The sequence below is a fragment of the Bufo gargarizans genome, chromosome 10 (assembly GCF_014858855.1).
Source record: "Bufo gargarizans isolate SCDJY-AF-19 chromosome 10, ASM1485885v1, whole genome shotgun sequence".
NCBI lineage: Eukaryota > Metazoa > Chordata > Amphibia > Anura > Bufonidae > Bufo > Bufo gargarizans.
The window spans coordinates 112,359,287-112,375,888 of record NC_058089.1 but is presented as its reverse complement, the minus strand read 5'-3'; the positions used below and the strand labels follow the sequence as shown (position 1 = coordinate 112,375,888).

The window sequence follows — 16,602 nt, the reverse complement described above, 5'->3', positions numbered from 1 at the left end:
CTGACTTCTCAAGGCTGTATTTGAGGATTGGTTTTAGCTGTTGTTCTCTCTGGAGAGTCCTTTTTAGGAGCAGGAGCTCAGACATGTGCTTCCTCTCCGCACCAAGGCAGCTCTGGAACTCCCCCCCTGGCAGGAAGCAGGACCAGCCCACTCCTACCAGGAGGAAAGCAGGCTGGTTTTTCATGTTTCCTGGCATCCATTTACTTACAGTAATGGAATATACGGCCAAACATACAATAATATAGCAATATACCTATATATGGTACTCCCAGGTCTGGGGTACTTCACAGTGATGGTGTCGATTGGGTTTTACCTTTCATTTGCCACTTATGTATTGTCTGTCCTTTGGCAAGAGTGGAATAAATGCCCTGGGTGCCACCTCAGACTCAAGGAGAAGGAGAATTCAGGTGAGTAAATTACATTCTTATGAAGTCAGACACAGGATGGGAAGCTTCCCAGGAGCGATCGATGCTCAATATAGATATAACTAGATAACAAACACAACAAACACTAGAGAGAACTTACAATAGCGGAGACGCACATCGCACCGGCAGATTCACCAAATACAGTGACGGACTTGGGGTCACCGCCAAAATCTGCAATGTTTTCCTGTATCCATTGGAGGGCAGCAACTTGGTCTCGAAACCCGTAATTACCAGGAAATTTCTTATCTCCAGTACTGAAGTAAAAAAAAAACATTGTACATTGTATACAAAGACTGAGTCTGAAGCCGACAACCACTGAAAACCATTACAGAAAACAAAACAAATAAATATACCTAAAATTTACTTATTCTGCACTGACCCCAAATTACATCCTGTATTATACCCCAGAGCTGCACTCACTATTCTGCTGGTGCAGTCACTGTGTACATACATTACTTATCCTGTACTGATCCTGAGTTACATCCTGTATTATACTCCAGAGCTGTACTCACTATTCTGCTGGTGCAGTCACTGTGTACATACCAGTACATTACATTATTTATATTTTGTATTATACTCCAGAGCTGCATTCACTAATCTGCTGGTGGAGTCTCTGTGTACATACATTACTTATCCTGTACTGATCCTGATTTACATCCTGTATTTTACTCCAGAGCTGCACTCACTATTCTGCTGGTGGAGTCACTGTGTATATACATTACTTATACTGTACTGACCCTGAGTTACATCCTATATTATACTCCAGAGCTGCACTCACTATTCTGCTGGTGGAGTCACTGTGTATATACATTACTTATACTGTACTGATCCTGAGTTACATCCTGTATTTTACTCCAGAGCTGCACTCACTATTCTGCTGGTGGAGTCACTGTGTATATACATTACTTATACTGTACTGATCCTGAGTTACATCCTATATTATACTCCAGAGCTGCACTCACTATTCTGCTGGTGGAGTCACTGTGTACATACATTACTTTTCCTGTACTGATCCTGAGTTACATCCTGTATTATACTCCAGAGCTGCAATCACTATTCTGCTGGTGCACTCACTGTGTACATACATTACATTACATTTCTTATCCTGTATTAGACTCCAGAGATACAGATGTGAATCCTACATTCTTCAGAGCTGAATAGTCAGCTAATTTTGTATAGACTATACTAATGTCGTGCATTTTCATAAGTGTACAGTTTTATCTGAAGATATTATAGTCTAAATATCAATGCTCATTGCCTTTAAGTGTAATCACAGACTGAACCAAAGTCGAAAATATTTCTGTAGGATTGAAACAGGCCGAGATAAGGTTATGCTGAGTTCAGTTTGGGTAAAATGTTTGTAGGGACATAGAGTGTATTGTGAGCAGATGTGGTGTATCTGTTAATGCTATGATGGGTCCTACAGACATATGTCTGTGAGAGCAAACCAATTAAATAGCAATGTATTATTTTACTTCATTACAAAGTCATTAAGAAAGTCTGCCATATAGGAAGCATTGGGTGTGTGAATGTGAATGTCCCATTCATATCTTCATAATTATATTCTATATATTCATGTGTGGTGTATTTCGATTTGCAACATATCTTAACCGATGAATTATATAACATGTTATATATGTATAACACTGTGTCGATATATATATGTATATATAATTTAGAATATATATTTTATGCCATGTGTATCTCACTGACTGAATATAGACTTTTTGAGGTTTAGAAAGTATTGAAGTTGTCTTCCTACTAATTGGGTTTCATGAGGAGAGCTGAATATTATTAGCCAGCCATGTGGGCGAGTTAGTGAACCCGGATGTCAAGTAAAAGGGCCCATTGTCCAATGTCCCTAAAGAAACAGTAGAGGATAGTGACTCCAGCATGTCTAGATTATGGATAAGTAAAATGTCAGGAAGAAACCCTTAATACTGATGCATATTGGAGAGGCTAAAAGGTCACGTGAAAGTATTAATAGGTATTTAGAATTAATTATGTGGTACAACAGTGCCATCTAGAGGTAGATGGATAATAGTATGTCATTTTCACCAGTATTTCGGGGGTTAAAATGACCATAAAAAATAAAATCATTATTATCTGCATACGAATACACCCACCTTGTCTGATTGGAGATTCCTAATCTAGAAGAGGGATGAGTTCTTAAATAACATGGGGTATAAAGTATGCATGTAAGAGGTTAGACAGGATCTACACTCTTCAACTGAAACAACTGCAACTCATTAATTGTTTTTACATGTTGTCAATATTGTGATCCTTTTCTACCCTGTGTGTCTCTTACCCACCATTGTATTGTCCGTCATTGTATTTTATTGGATTTTCCCTTTTGGGAAACAATATAAAGTTTATATATATTGTCAGTAGTGCTATGCCTTTTCCCCCCTTTTTTGGTGTTGATACTCAGTATTAATCCGTATTTATCCTTTTTATATTCAATTGTGTATGATATATATTTCATTAGTTTTCGGATAATTTTATGCTGGTGAGAAAACTATAGTGGGTTACACCATCTAGTGGTGGTTTGTTGGTACTGCATCAATTTGTCTATCCATTGATCTTATGTCTGTTTTATATTGGATTTTTACTCATTTATAAATAAATTTAATATTTTTGCATAATTGATTGCCCCTTTGTTTTCATTAATTGCATAAATTAAATTTAGAGTCTCAAGATAAAAGAAAAGGCGTTTTTATGTCCGCCTAGTGGATTTCCTGACTGATTTCCATATTTTTGACATTTTGTCTCTTATTTAAAAGATATAGTTTGACATTCTGGAGGCACTGCTGAGATGTTGAGATATTTCTATAAATTATTTATGCAAATAGTGAAAATTCTACACTTCTTCTTAGCTTGCCAAATTGTTATTGTTATCTTTATTGATTATTGATCAGAATCATGCGTGTAACAGGCAGCGACCCAGGTAATAGCCAGGCTATAGCAGATAGTCCATCATAACCGGAACAGATAGTCCATAAGACTATCGAATATATATATATTTACGGGTTAAATTGGATAAGGAGATGACTGAATGGACTAATCAGCTGCAGGCAAGAGCCTATGAAGAACGTGGGGATATATGAAAGTTAGGTGGCATGGTTGATAGATACCTGACATACATAGATTTAACACAAAGTAATACCAAGAGGGACTAATGCCTATTATGCGCTTTGCCACCTGTTTTGTATGCATTATTGGCGGTCGATACTCTTTCACAAAAGAGACAAGAGTCTGTGAAGAGAATGGAGCACTATATAGCCCAGCTAGAAGCAGATCTCAAAACCACACGGGCCACGATCAAGGACTTAAAATGCAACCTTGATCACAGCCATGATGCATACCAAAAGGCAAAAAGTGATTAAGAGGATTTACATCTCCAGTATTCCAAAATTAAGCAGACAGATGGATCAGCCCATAATCTAGTCAATGCTGAAAGGGATCCATCTAACACTGTGGGATCTCCTGACCCTCCATTTTTTACTCCCCAATATCCAGACATGTCATCACATGCTCTTAAAGCAGACCCCATCCAAGACACTCAGCAACCTGAAAGTGTTGGCGTGATTACACAGGAGGCATTAACCCAATTGAGTCGGGCGTTCCAAACTGTAACCGCCTTACTGGGTGCCGGTAACACAGAAGCCCCTAGAAATGTTTCTCCTCATAATCCCCTGTATAGAGATGTTAGGGTTTAATCACCTGTGCAATATGTGTCTCATGAGAGTGGGGAAAGTGCATGTGAGTCTGATAGTGATGTGGGAAAGCGTGCATCTTACTTAATGGAGCTAAGATTCCTCTAGTGAGGATCTTATTGCGAGCAAAAAGGGGGATCCAGTTATTGGTATCTTTTATAACCACGTTGAGGATCCACAGAATTGTCCCATAAATACAGAAGACTGTGATGGTAAGGAGGAGTTACGAATTTTGATGAAGGGTAAGTCCCAATTCTCATTACAGGATGGATTGCTGATAAGGACCTTAAAGAACGGTATCACGCAATGGGTAGTATCTGCAGCATATCGAGGTCTGATGCTACAACATGCCCATGATGCCCCAACAGTTGGACTTCGAGGTGAGAAACTAACATACGAGTTACTACGGGACTACGCTTACTGCCCACATATGTTACAAGACGTGCAAACATATTGTCAAGGATGTCTAATATGCCCTGAATTTCAGCCACAAGGACCCACTCATCGGGCACCACTGATGAAAAGGGGATGTCCATACTATGGTCAGACATCCAAATTGATTTCATTGGGCCAGTAACCACGTCATCAAAAGGCAACAGATACCTATTGTAACGGATCTCCTGGCACCCCGACCGGGTACCTCCATCGATAGATGCTCCTAGTGCTTTCTGAGGACTCCAAGCACTCCACTTGACACCATACGCACTGCAGACCCAACGAACCGCCGCAGCTTGGTTGGGGTCTCACCGTCCACCCATGCTGGACCCAAGACTGGGCTTCAGCTTCCAGTGGGTGAACCTCTCCTACATCCAGAGAGCAGGAACCATGAACATGCTCTTACAAGAGCTTATACTCAGGGGTGTATTGTGATATAGCAATCCGCTAGAGTGTAGTTATCCCATTCCCCAAACATGAGCCAAAACTTCATGAAGGTATAAAGCAGCCTCTTTATTTTAACACACAAGCATTTTATACACATCTTTCAACAAGGTTACCACCCACAGGGTTTTGTAAAAACAGCCAATGACCACGTACAATACACTCAGACACTCCCACACAAAATCCTCCCCTCTGCCCGTGATAGAATTACCTCACACTGGGTTGATGCAATGATCACAGGCAGGCGAATACACAATATCCTCTGTCCTGGAGACAACTGAGAAGTAATTCAATTATCTCTCAGGACAAAGGACATCGCCAATACACACAGAGAGACAATGGAACAGACCTCCCTACTCAACGTATACAATGTCCCACCCTTTTCAATACACATAGACACTTAATATCCCAAAATGGCATGAATTAGACCAGGGGTTCAAGTTAGTCCAAGTCCTTTGTGAACAAATGAGGCCTGGCTGATGAGAGGGCCCATAATCCTGGGGCAAGAGGCTAGCAGCAAGGCCCCTCCAAAACCCAGTGGCGAGGTTGGTTTCGCCACACCTGTTAACCGTAACTTGTTTGTTCACAAAATGGGTGGAATGTTTGCCATGCAAAACATGCAGTTCAAGCGTATGTGCATCTCTGCTCATTAACCACATCTTCTCAAGGTTTGGTCTTCCCCAACGCATCGAGTCCGATCGTGGAAGTCATTTTACTAGTGAAGTGATGACAAAGATGTGGGAAATACTGGGGGTAAAGAGGAAGCTACACATAGCTTATCTGCCAGCCTCTAGTGCTGGAGTGGAGCGTTACAACCAATCCATTGTGAATATTCTAAAACAGTTTGTCAATGAATCCGGTAAGGACTGGGATGTCAAGCTGCCTTTGGTTCTTATGGCCATCAGGGCCACCCCAAGCGCAGCAACCAAACTTTCTCCCTTCGAGATGATCACAGGAAGGAAGATGGTGTTACCCCAGCATTTATTATACCAGACTACAGATCATAATTTGATAAATGCTACATCTCATCAATATGTGGAAAATGTATGCAAGCACCTTCAGCATGCTTTTGCGTTTGCCCAGAAAAATATAGAGAAAGCCGCAGTGAGTGCTAAAACATACTACGATATGAAAACTACTCAGAAGGAGTATCAAATTTCCGATCAGGTTTATCTCTATAACTTCACTCGGGATCAAGTGAACGAGAGAAAATTCTTACCTTCATAGAAAGGACCTTATGTCATTATTGACAAATTGTCACCAGTGGTATACAAGATAAAAATCCCTAAGGGGGATGAATTTGTGGAAAAATGAGTGCACATTAATCAACTACGCGTTTGTCATCCTAGCTCATGACTTCGAGAGATAGAAGGAGTCAGATGAGGAGAGGTGAAGAGATTTTACAGCTCCAGCTAAAGACGGGATTAGGATTGGTATTGTATGAACAAACGTGTATACTAACCCATCCTCACATGTGTTTCCTCTATAACTAAACATCTCTTAACTAACCTCTAAAACAAGGAACTTACCCTGTTCAAGAAAAGAACCTATGCCAATCAAAAATATATGATAGTATTAACCTCTTTTCTTGCAGGATAAAAAGTGAAAGATGTACTGTATGTACTTATATTGCAATATTTTAGGTGCAAGATGCCAACTAAGATGATTGCTATCATCTATGTCATCCTGATCTTGGGGAAGGAGTTCCACGCCGAGCTGATTGTTGTGCCAGGTCCTTCGTCCGGAATCATGCTGCAGGACACTGCAGGGTTCATTCTGATGAAGAAGAGGGCTTTTTTCCAGAAGATGTACATCAGCCTGGATCCACGCGTCTTCATCGAAAAACAATTCAACGTGTCCGAGATCTTGTCACCGGAGATCCAAACCTGGTACCAGACGCACATCGGATATTCCCAAGAACGGATTAAGCAAATCCTGGAGCAACCGAGAAAGACCTTGACCAGAGAGCAGTTTTCTACGAGTCAGAGACGGTTTATTTCTGCTATCATTGCTGCTATAATCTTTAGCGTAGTGGGTGCTGTCATTGCCACAGGTGTAACAGTTTCCAATTCCATCTCCATTAAAACATTAGAACTGGAGATCGGTTCACTAAAAAGTAACTTACTAAGTATACATGCAAAGATGGAGAATCAAAACAAACATTTATCGAACTTATATCCTGTTTTGCAGGATCTATGGGATGGTTGAGTTTGTTGACCATCCAAAGCAATGCGTTGGATAAGGTTATTCAAAAATACTTTAGGTAAACTATGGCCAAAACACCATAGACAAGATCTACGAGCCGTGACCCATGAATAAGACATATGAAAAGCCTTTTGAACATTCCAAATATATTCACACTTTATGGAACATTTTGGAATGAAGGGGGATTTGTCATGCATTTTCATAAGTGTACAGTTTTATGTGAAGATATTATAGTCTAAATATCAATGCTCATTGCCTTTAAGTGTAATCACAGACTGAACCAAAGTCTAAAATATTTTTGTAGGATTGAAACAGGCCGAGATGAGGTTATGCTGAGTTCAGTTTGGGTAAAATGTTTGTAGGGACATAGAGTGTATTGTGAGCAGATGTGGTGTATCTGATCACACCCGAAACCCTGTTAATCCTTGACCCGGTAACGTATATTTGTATTTACTGATGGTGGTATTAATAAGATATTCCTCTTGGCATATAGTCAAGAGTCCCCATACTGAGGGAACATATAGTGTTAAACACCTCCCTAATGCTAGTTGTCCTCTTAGCAAAGATGCATATTGCTAATGGGAGATTGGACATTATCTGAGTAGAGGAAAAACCTTTGGGAAATTATATTTCCATATTATGATTGCCGAGTGGGATACAATATCATATTAATATCATATATACTGTATATATTTTTGATTGGTCATATGGAGACAGTTATGCTTCCAGTATTAATCCGTGTTTATCATTTTTATATTCAATTGTGTATGATATATATTTCATTAGTCTTCGGATAATTTTATGCTGGTGAGAAAACAATAGTGAGTTACACCACCATCTAGTGGTGGTTTGTTGGTACTGCGTCAATTTATCTATCCATTGATCTTATGTCTGTTTTATATTGGATTTTTACTCATTTATAATTAAATTTAATATTTTTGCATAATTGATTGCCGCTTTTTTTTAATTAATTGCATAAATTAAATTTAGAGTCTCAAGATAAAAGAAAAGGCGTTTTTATGTCGCCTAGTGGATTTCCTGACTGATTTCCATATTTTTGACATATTGTCTCTTATATAAAATATTTATATTTTATATAAAAGATATAGTTTGACACTAATCGCTCCTGTGCTGGGGCCTACCTTGTAGTCTCTAATATCTGTGGAGGATTTTATGTAAATGTTTTGTAAATGGTGTGACGTTGTCTTTAGCAATATTAGGGATCTGGTCATGTCCTAGAGACCGGCCTCTATCAAGTAACATGTCGTATCTGTCATGTGATGTTATGTACAAGTCGTGTGCTTCTGTATACTGTGATGCCCCCATTATGTAGCATTGTCTGAAGCAAGGAGGACCCTTTGTGCCGCCCAGTCTGAACCAGTGAGGGGAATATACATCCCCTGTGATAATCCGATTGAAGATTCCTGATGAGACTGGGAATTGGGTTACTGGGAGCCAGAATAAAGCTGCCCTGCTGTACTCCGATTAGCACCTGCCAAACCGAGGTGCACCCCATCTCTGCACCCAAGCCCACTGAACCGGTAACTAAGCATTTCAACTGAATACCAGGAATGTGAGTTCATTTATCATAAGCCATAACTCATTCCAGATAAAACTTACAGATTAATAACTTCCATAATCAGGTCCAGTTTGAGCGTTGGAGAGGGAGCAGTTTTGTGATACGTGTGGTTACAACTCAGTCTATTTGCAGAGTGTATTAAGTGCACTCAGTGGCTCAACCACCTCAGAATAACACAGAATAGGTGCACTCTCCCGTGGTAACACCCACTACCACTAAAAAACAACTTGAATGAAAATATTATTGAGGGAGGGCTCTGGGTAATGCAGGAAGATATATACCACTCTGCAGTTATTATATAAGACAAATATGAATCACTATTGATAGAGATATAAATGTTGGGCCCATTAAATGAAATCCCCCTAAAACAATATATAAAACCACTAATAAAATATACAAAAACAAAAATTCTAATAAAAACACGATTGATGAATAAAATAATATGTATGCCCACTTTGTAGGTAGTATTAAAATCTCATAAGTGGGCAGATACACACATCTCCTTCATATATACACAGTGTCACGTGCAGTACATAGCCGCTTCATTATATATATGAGTCCACAATGTAGATGGTGAAATGTGGATCCGATGAATAACATGAAAAACCAACAGTATAAAAGTATTCTTAATACTGAAAATAAATCCTGAAAACAAATCCAGTTGCAATCAATGCCCTTTGGACTCTCTGGGGTTACTCCTATTGTCACGACCATGTTTATGGCCGTGACTCCTTGGGAGCCGCATACAGTTGCCCGCGGTTTGGGTTGTAGTGTCAACCGCAGCTGGAGGCATAATGTTGTTTGCCTCAGGTGCGGTTGCCGGGGACAACAGGTATGTGTGCGGTTGCCTTGGAGTTGTGTGCGTGTATGTATGCACTTTTGTATGTCTGGTGTGCACTCTGTGTTATGTGTGGTGTGCACTGACGTCTTCCCTTCACTGTGGTTGCCCGTGGCAACGTTTGGTTGTATTGTGTACATGTGGTGGCAGTGTCCCGGCCTTCGGGCTGACTCCCAGGACATGATTGCCACCCATGTCATTTCCTGCGGCAACAGTCACAGTGTGTTTTTAGTTGGACACTTTCCCTTTAGTTTGTGTTTTCCCTTCTTTGGTATTGGAAGGGTTAACTCCTGTTCTGTGTGTGAGAGTCATGGGGTGTGTCTGACTGTTGGGTGTGGCTTCTTGGCCCTATAAAGCCTCAGGTGAAGGCAGTAGTCAGAGAGGGTGCTTCAGCCATGCTTGCTGGAGACATCCTCCTGGTTATTTACCAACTGCCAGTGGGGGCCTCCCTTCTGGTCATAAAAATAATGTCGTTTGGTGTTTAGAAGATGTGTTTGTCTTTATGCTTCTTTATTGCAGCTTATGGATCTGGGTTCCTGTGCGTGGATGTGTGGTTGCTGGGTTCATCTCAGGTTGTGTGGACATCAGCTTTCCAGCACAGGGATCCAGTCAGCAAGGCTGTGGCAGGTAGGTGGAACTTGTTCGGTTCACCTGCCATATCCATAAGACTGTTTGTGTTTCCCCTTTTCATTGCAGCTTGGCTAGTGAGACCCCTGTTCCTCCGTGTCCAGAAGGAACAGGCCGTCTTACCCTGACTCCTAGTCCAGGGACCGGTCAGAGGGTGAGTTAGGGATCCGAGGTTCCTGAGCATGGGTCCTCCTACCTTAAAGGTCGGCCCATGCAGCTAGGAGTTAGGGTCAGGTTAGGGATGCGATAGGAGGTGACCTGCTCCCTAATCCTGTCGTCCTGGTCGAGCAGCGACCATCTTCCGGCATCGCACGGCTGAGGGTTTTCCCCATCCTCAGCCGTGACACCTATATTGTGTGTATTGTCCTTGTAGTCTGCGAGCGTGCATCCGGAATAGTTGTTACCTCAGTAAGTGCGCCTGCTGCTGACTCTGCTTCACTTGGCGTCCCACGGGCGGACCGTGCAAGTAGGCACGGACAGAGGTGTGGGTCGAGCTCAGGGCTGTGCACGCACTCCCCTTCCGTGACAGGAGATGTGTGTATCTGCCCACTTATGAGAATTTATTACTACCTACAAACATTATTTCATTCATCAATCGTGTTTTTATTTGGTTATTTGGTTTTTGTATATTTATTAGTGGTTTTAGGGGGATTTCATTTAATGGACCCAGCATATACAGTATACCTCTATCAATAGTGATTAAAATTTGTCTTATATAACAACTGCAGAGTGGTATATATCTTCCTGCATCAGCCAGATAATTGAGAGCCCTCCCGCAATAATATGTTTACTCTATTTGCAGAGTGTCCCTCCTGAGTTCATTCAGCTGACAACTCATGTGAACCTTATCTCTGATCTCCTGACCTCATAAACACTCATTATAGCTAAACTCTTATCAAACTAAAAGGAATGTGGCTTACATGAATGTTTAGGAGGTCAGGAGATCAGAGATAAGACTTCACTTGAGCCGCAAGTATCACAAAAACTGCTATTTTTATATTTTATATATTTTTTTTATTTTAGTAACGACCAATTGAAAAAAAAATTTTTTTTAAGCTCAACATGAGTAAAATGCAATAATAAAAAAATTGCCCTAAAAGTGTCTTCAAAGCCTAAAGCTTTGACTTGTGCTCTGAACCTAGTTCCTTTACAGAATAAGTACGGTTGGGTTATTGTGTGTTTGCTTGCAAGTGGGGCGCTGTTTCTATTGGCTCCAAATGTAATTTGAATGCAATAGATGGTGGCAGTGTGTTTGGGAGGCCTGGACTGTGGGCAGGTGGTATTTATGCTCAGTTTTCAGCCTGAGTGGAAGGCGAGGGGACAAGGCAATGGTGTACGTGACATCCCCCCTTCCCCTTCTCCGCTGCATTATAATATCTAATATAAACGGTTAAAGTTAATGTCTGTTCACTGTTTTCAATTACAACCAGCAGAATTGTGAATACTGCTCTGGAGTTTAATACAGATGGATACTTAGTAGAAGATTAGCCATTAAATACAGTCCTGATCAAAAGTTTAAGACCACTTGAAAAATGGAAAAAAATCCTATTTAGCATGGCTGGATCTTAACAAGGTTCCACGTAGAGCTTCACCATGCAACAAGAAGAAATGGGAGTAAGACAAAACATTTTTTCAGCACTCAATTTAATGAAAACAACAAGTAAACTGAAACAGGCTGTTTTTCAGCTGATCAATAGTTTAGGACCACATGCCTTTAAAAGGCCAAATCTGTGCAAAGATGTGGATTCATTGTCATTTTCTGTCAGGTAGTCACATGTTGTGATGACAAAGGCAAAAAAACTCTCCCTTTTTGAACGTGGTCGGGTTGTTGAACTGCATAAGCAGGGTCTCTCACAGAGCGCCATCGCTGCTGAGGTGGGATGCAGTAAGACAGTCATTTGGAATTTCTTAAATTCTTAAATGATCCTCAGGGTTATGGAACAAAAAAGTCAAGTGGAAGACCCCAAAAAATTTCATCAGCACTGAGCTGGAGGATCCAATTGGCTGTCCGTCAAGACACTGGACAATCCTCGACCCAAATTAAGGCCCTTACTGGTGCTGACTGCAGCCCCATAACCATCAGACGGCATCTGAGACTGAAGGGCTTCAAAAACAAAAAACGTCTTCAAAGACCTCGTCTCCTTGAAGGCCACAGAACTGCTCGTTTGGACTTTGCAAGAGAGCACCAAACATGGGACATTCAAAGGTTGAAAAAGTTTTATTCTCTGATGAAAAAAAAATAATAACCTTGATGGTCCTGATGGTTTCCAACGTTACTGGCATGACAAGCAGATCCCACCTGAGATGTTTTCTACGCGCCACAGTGGAGGGGGCGCCATAATGGTCTGGGGTGCTTTTTCCTTCAGTGGAACAATGGAGCCTCAGGAAGTGCAGGGGCGTCAAACGGCCGCTGGCTATGTCCAGATGTTGCAGAGAGCATTCCTCATGACTGAGGGCCCTCGTCTGTGTGGTAACGACTGGGTTTTTCAACAGGACAACGCTACAGTACACAATGCCCGCAGGACAAGGGACTTCTTCCAGGGGAATAACATCACTCTTTTGGCCCATCCTGTGTGTTCCCCTGATCTAAATCCAATTGAGCAAACATGCCGAAACGAATTTTTGAAGTGATAAACAATAACGGCGGAGCTACTCATTGCTGAGTTCATGTTTGGAAGTTGGATTTCTGTTGTTTTGGGGGGGGGGGGGGGTTTAGTTTTTTTTGGAGGTGTGGTCCTAAACTTTTGATCAGCTGAAAAGCAGCCGTTTCAGTTTATTCATTGTTTTCATTAAATTGAATGCTCCAAAAATGTTTTGTCTCACTCTCATTTCTTGTTGTTGCATGTTGAAGCTCTACTTGGACCCTTTTTAAGATCCAGCCATGCTAAATAGGATATTTTGCCATTTTTCAAGTGGTCTTAAACTTTTGATCAGGACTGTATATTTACTTAATTACTGAATATTTTGTGTAAATTAACCCTATATGTAACCAGTACACTCATAAGGAATGTTGAACATACATTATGTAGCAGTGATAGATCTTTACCTGAAGAATCCTAGGATCCCCAGCCTGTACTGTATGGTCACAATTACTACGTTCTCATAGGCGCTAAGTGCAGAGCCATCATATGTACTGGCCGTCCCCAACACCATCGCACCACCGTGTATAAAGCACATGACCTAGGGAAAAGGGGAACAGATTATAATTTATTGGAAAGCCATATATCTTAAAGGGCCACTACCTCATATATGAAAACCTCATTAAAGGTGACAGTCTGTAAGGTGCAGATGACATCACTCACATGTATGGCGATAAACGGCATGTACATAGTGGGGATCTATGGTATCTGCACTGAATGATGCTATTGTGTCTGCACTTACTAGCTACATAAAGACCAAGAGACAACGTTTAAGAGAAATTCTCTGCAAAACTACAACTCTCAACATGTCCTAAGCACCTGCATCTGTCCAAGCATGGCAAGAGTTATGCTGGAAAACAAACATTGCAAAATTATAATATTACAAGAAGTATCAATGTATTTCCCTCTGATTTCCTGGCACTTACAGGTAATTTGGATTTCTTGTTTCTGTCGGCTGGAGTATACACATTCAGGTACAGGCAGTCCTCCGAGATCGGGGGCATCGGTAAGGAGGATTGGTCACCGGCTTTTGATTTATTCATAACCAGTTCAAGCTGTAAACACCTGAAATATACAGAAGCAATAAAAAGTATCTCCATCTATGTCATTGGTCTTGTAAATATATACGTATCACTAAAGTTGTGTACAACTACTTGTGTATTCACCCCTTGTTTTTTTTTCTGTCTTCTTACATTAAAACCTGGGAGAAAAATAGATTTTAATTGATATTTTACATAATGGACCTGAGAATAGTCCACATTGTTACAAATGAATGAAAATATACAGCGTGTAACAAAATAAAAAAAAGCTGAGCAGTTGTCAGTGCAAATGTGTTCACCCCCTTCACTATAATATATGTATACACAGTCATGAGAAATTTGTCCTTAGAAGTTCTTAAAATGTCTTGGAATTCAAAGAACATACAGTATATATTCAACTGCACCACAAATACGTGGACTCACATGGGGGCATACTTGGAGGCGTCTCTAACAGAGCTCCAGGGCTCAGCAGGTTCTGGGTTAGCAAATCTCAGAGGTCCGACTGGAGGTTTTGCGAAAGGGACTCCATAAAATACATCAATGACTCTCGATGTTTCCTTTACTGGCACCGTAACACCTCGTAGTTTTCCATATTTCGTAGTCACTAATGGCCTTTCATCATTTTGATCTAGAAACAAAAACATTTTTCTATATTAACTACTATAATACAGCTCCTATGTACAAGAATATAACTACTATAATACTGCTCCTATGTACAAGAATATAACTGCTATAATACTGCTCCTATGTACAAGAATATAACTACTATAATACTGCTCCAATGTACAAGAATATAACTACTATAATACTGCTCATATGTACAAGAATATAACTACTATAATACTGCCTCCTATGTACAAGAATATAACTACTATAATACTGCCTCCTATGTACAAGAATATAACTACTATAATACTGCTCCTATGTACAAGAATATAACTACTATAATACTGCTCCTATGTACAAGAATATAACTACTATAATACTGCTCCTATGTACAAGAATATAACTACTATAATACTGCTCCTATGTGCAGGAATATTTCTACTATAATACTGCTCCTATGTGCAGGAATATTTCTACTATAATACAGCTCCTATGTACAAGAATATAACTACTATAATACTGCCTCCTATGTACAAGAATATAACTACTATAATACTGCCTCCTATGTACAAGAATATAACTACTATAATACTGCTCCTATGTACAAGAATATAACTACTATAATACTGCTCCTATGTACAAGAATATAACTACTATAATACTGCTCATATGTACAAGAATATAACTACTATAATACTACCTCCTATATACAAGAATATAACTACTATAATACTGCTTCTATGTACAAGAATATAACTACTATAATACTGCTCCTATGTACAAGAATATAACTACTATAATACTGCTCCTATGTACAAGAATATAACTACTATGGGGGCGGAGCCTGGCTGCCTAGCTGAATGGCTGTGTGTTGCTGAGCTCCTACACCTTACCGGCGAATTAACCCCTAAAATAAGCATTTAGCATCGCTTTTATGGGCAAAACGGGCAAGGATCGTGTTAAAGATCAAGCTGATCCATCTCCTAGGAGATCCAGACAGGCTGATATGGATCATTTCCTAAAAAAGCATCCGAAGCTGAGGTCGGCTGAGACCCCCAAGATGGCCCCCGCTATAGCCCCAGCATCTGATATGGAGGAAGACACTGATGGCGGCAGCGTCTCAGATGCCTCCACCTGCAAGTCAAGGAGGCAGAGAGGCTCATTCACTAAGGCGGCACTACTGGAGGTGCTGAATTCGGCTCTAGCCCCGATTAAAAAGGACTTATCCGACATTAAAGAAGATCTCCGGAGCATCGGCCACCGCGTGTCTGATTTGGAAGGCGCGCAGGAGGCGGCTCTCCGACGGGAAGAGAAGACATTCAAGGCGCTCAATTCACACACTGACCTTCTCAACGATGCACTCCTGAGGGTTGAAGACCAGGAGAACCGGAGCCGGAGGAGAAATCTGAGGATCCGTGGGCTCCCTGAAGTTATAGCAAGTGAAGCGCTGGAGAAAGTGGCGCGGGAAGTGTTCGCTGACCTGCTGGGGCCTGAGAGAGCGGAGCGCATAGTGATAGAGAGGATCCACAGGGCGCTTCGGCCCAAGCCTAAGAATACCGATCCCCCAAGAGATGTCATCTGCGGTCTGCTTAGCTTCATCGATACCGCTGCGCTCATGAAGGCTGGCAGAGAATCGGATCGCCTGCACTATGAAGGTACCCAGATTATGTTTTTTCAGGACCTGGCCCCGTCCACTTTAGTGAAAAGGCGCATCCTCAAGCCGCTCCTCGATGCGCTTAGAGCATCAGCCACCCCGTTCCGGTGGCTTTATCCGTTCGGGATCGCGGTCCTCAAAAACGGACGCCAGGTCTCCATTCGTACGCCGAGGGATCTTCAGGCCAGCTGGGATCAATTGGGATTGGACCCGATTGACATCCCCTCCTGGATGCCGGCCGACATTGAGGACCCACCTCTGCCGCCACCTCGTGCAGCTGATTGGCGACAGGTCTATAATAAAAAGTCGCCCAAAGCCAGGGCTGAGAAGTCTGCTAACTCCCCTACATGATCAGGGGATCACCCTTTGGAAGATTTTCATTTAGTTCCAGCTC

General features: G+C 41.3%; 1 protein-coding gene across 1 annotated transcript in view; it reads right to left on the bottom strand.

Moving 5' to 3' along the window:
• The window catches only part of LOC122920099 (fatty acyl-CoA hydrolase precursor, medium chain-like), a 55,050-nt gene that overhangs the window by 29,870 nt on the left and 8,578 nt on the right, over positions 1–16,602 (bottom strand). Inside the window, exons 2-5 of the mRNA XM_044269308.1 lie at positions 14,372–14,576; positions 13,835–13,973; positions 13,316–13,449; positions 526–679 (exon numbers count right to left, since the gene is read on the bottom strand). Of these exons, the coding sequence (XP_044125243.1) occupies positions 526–679; positions 13,316–13,449; positions 13,835–13,973; positions 14,372–14,576 (632 nt within the window). The remainder of the gene's footprint in view (positions 1–525; positions 680–13,315; positions 13,450–13,834; positions 13,974–14,371; positions 14,577–16,602) is intronic.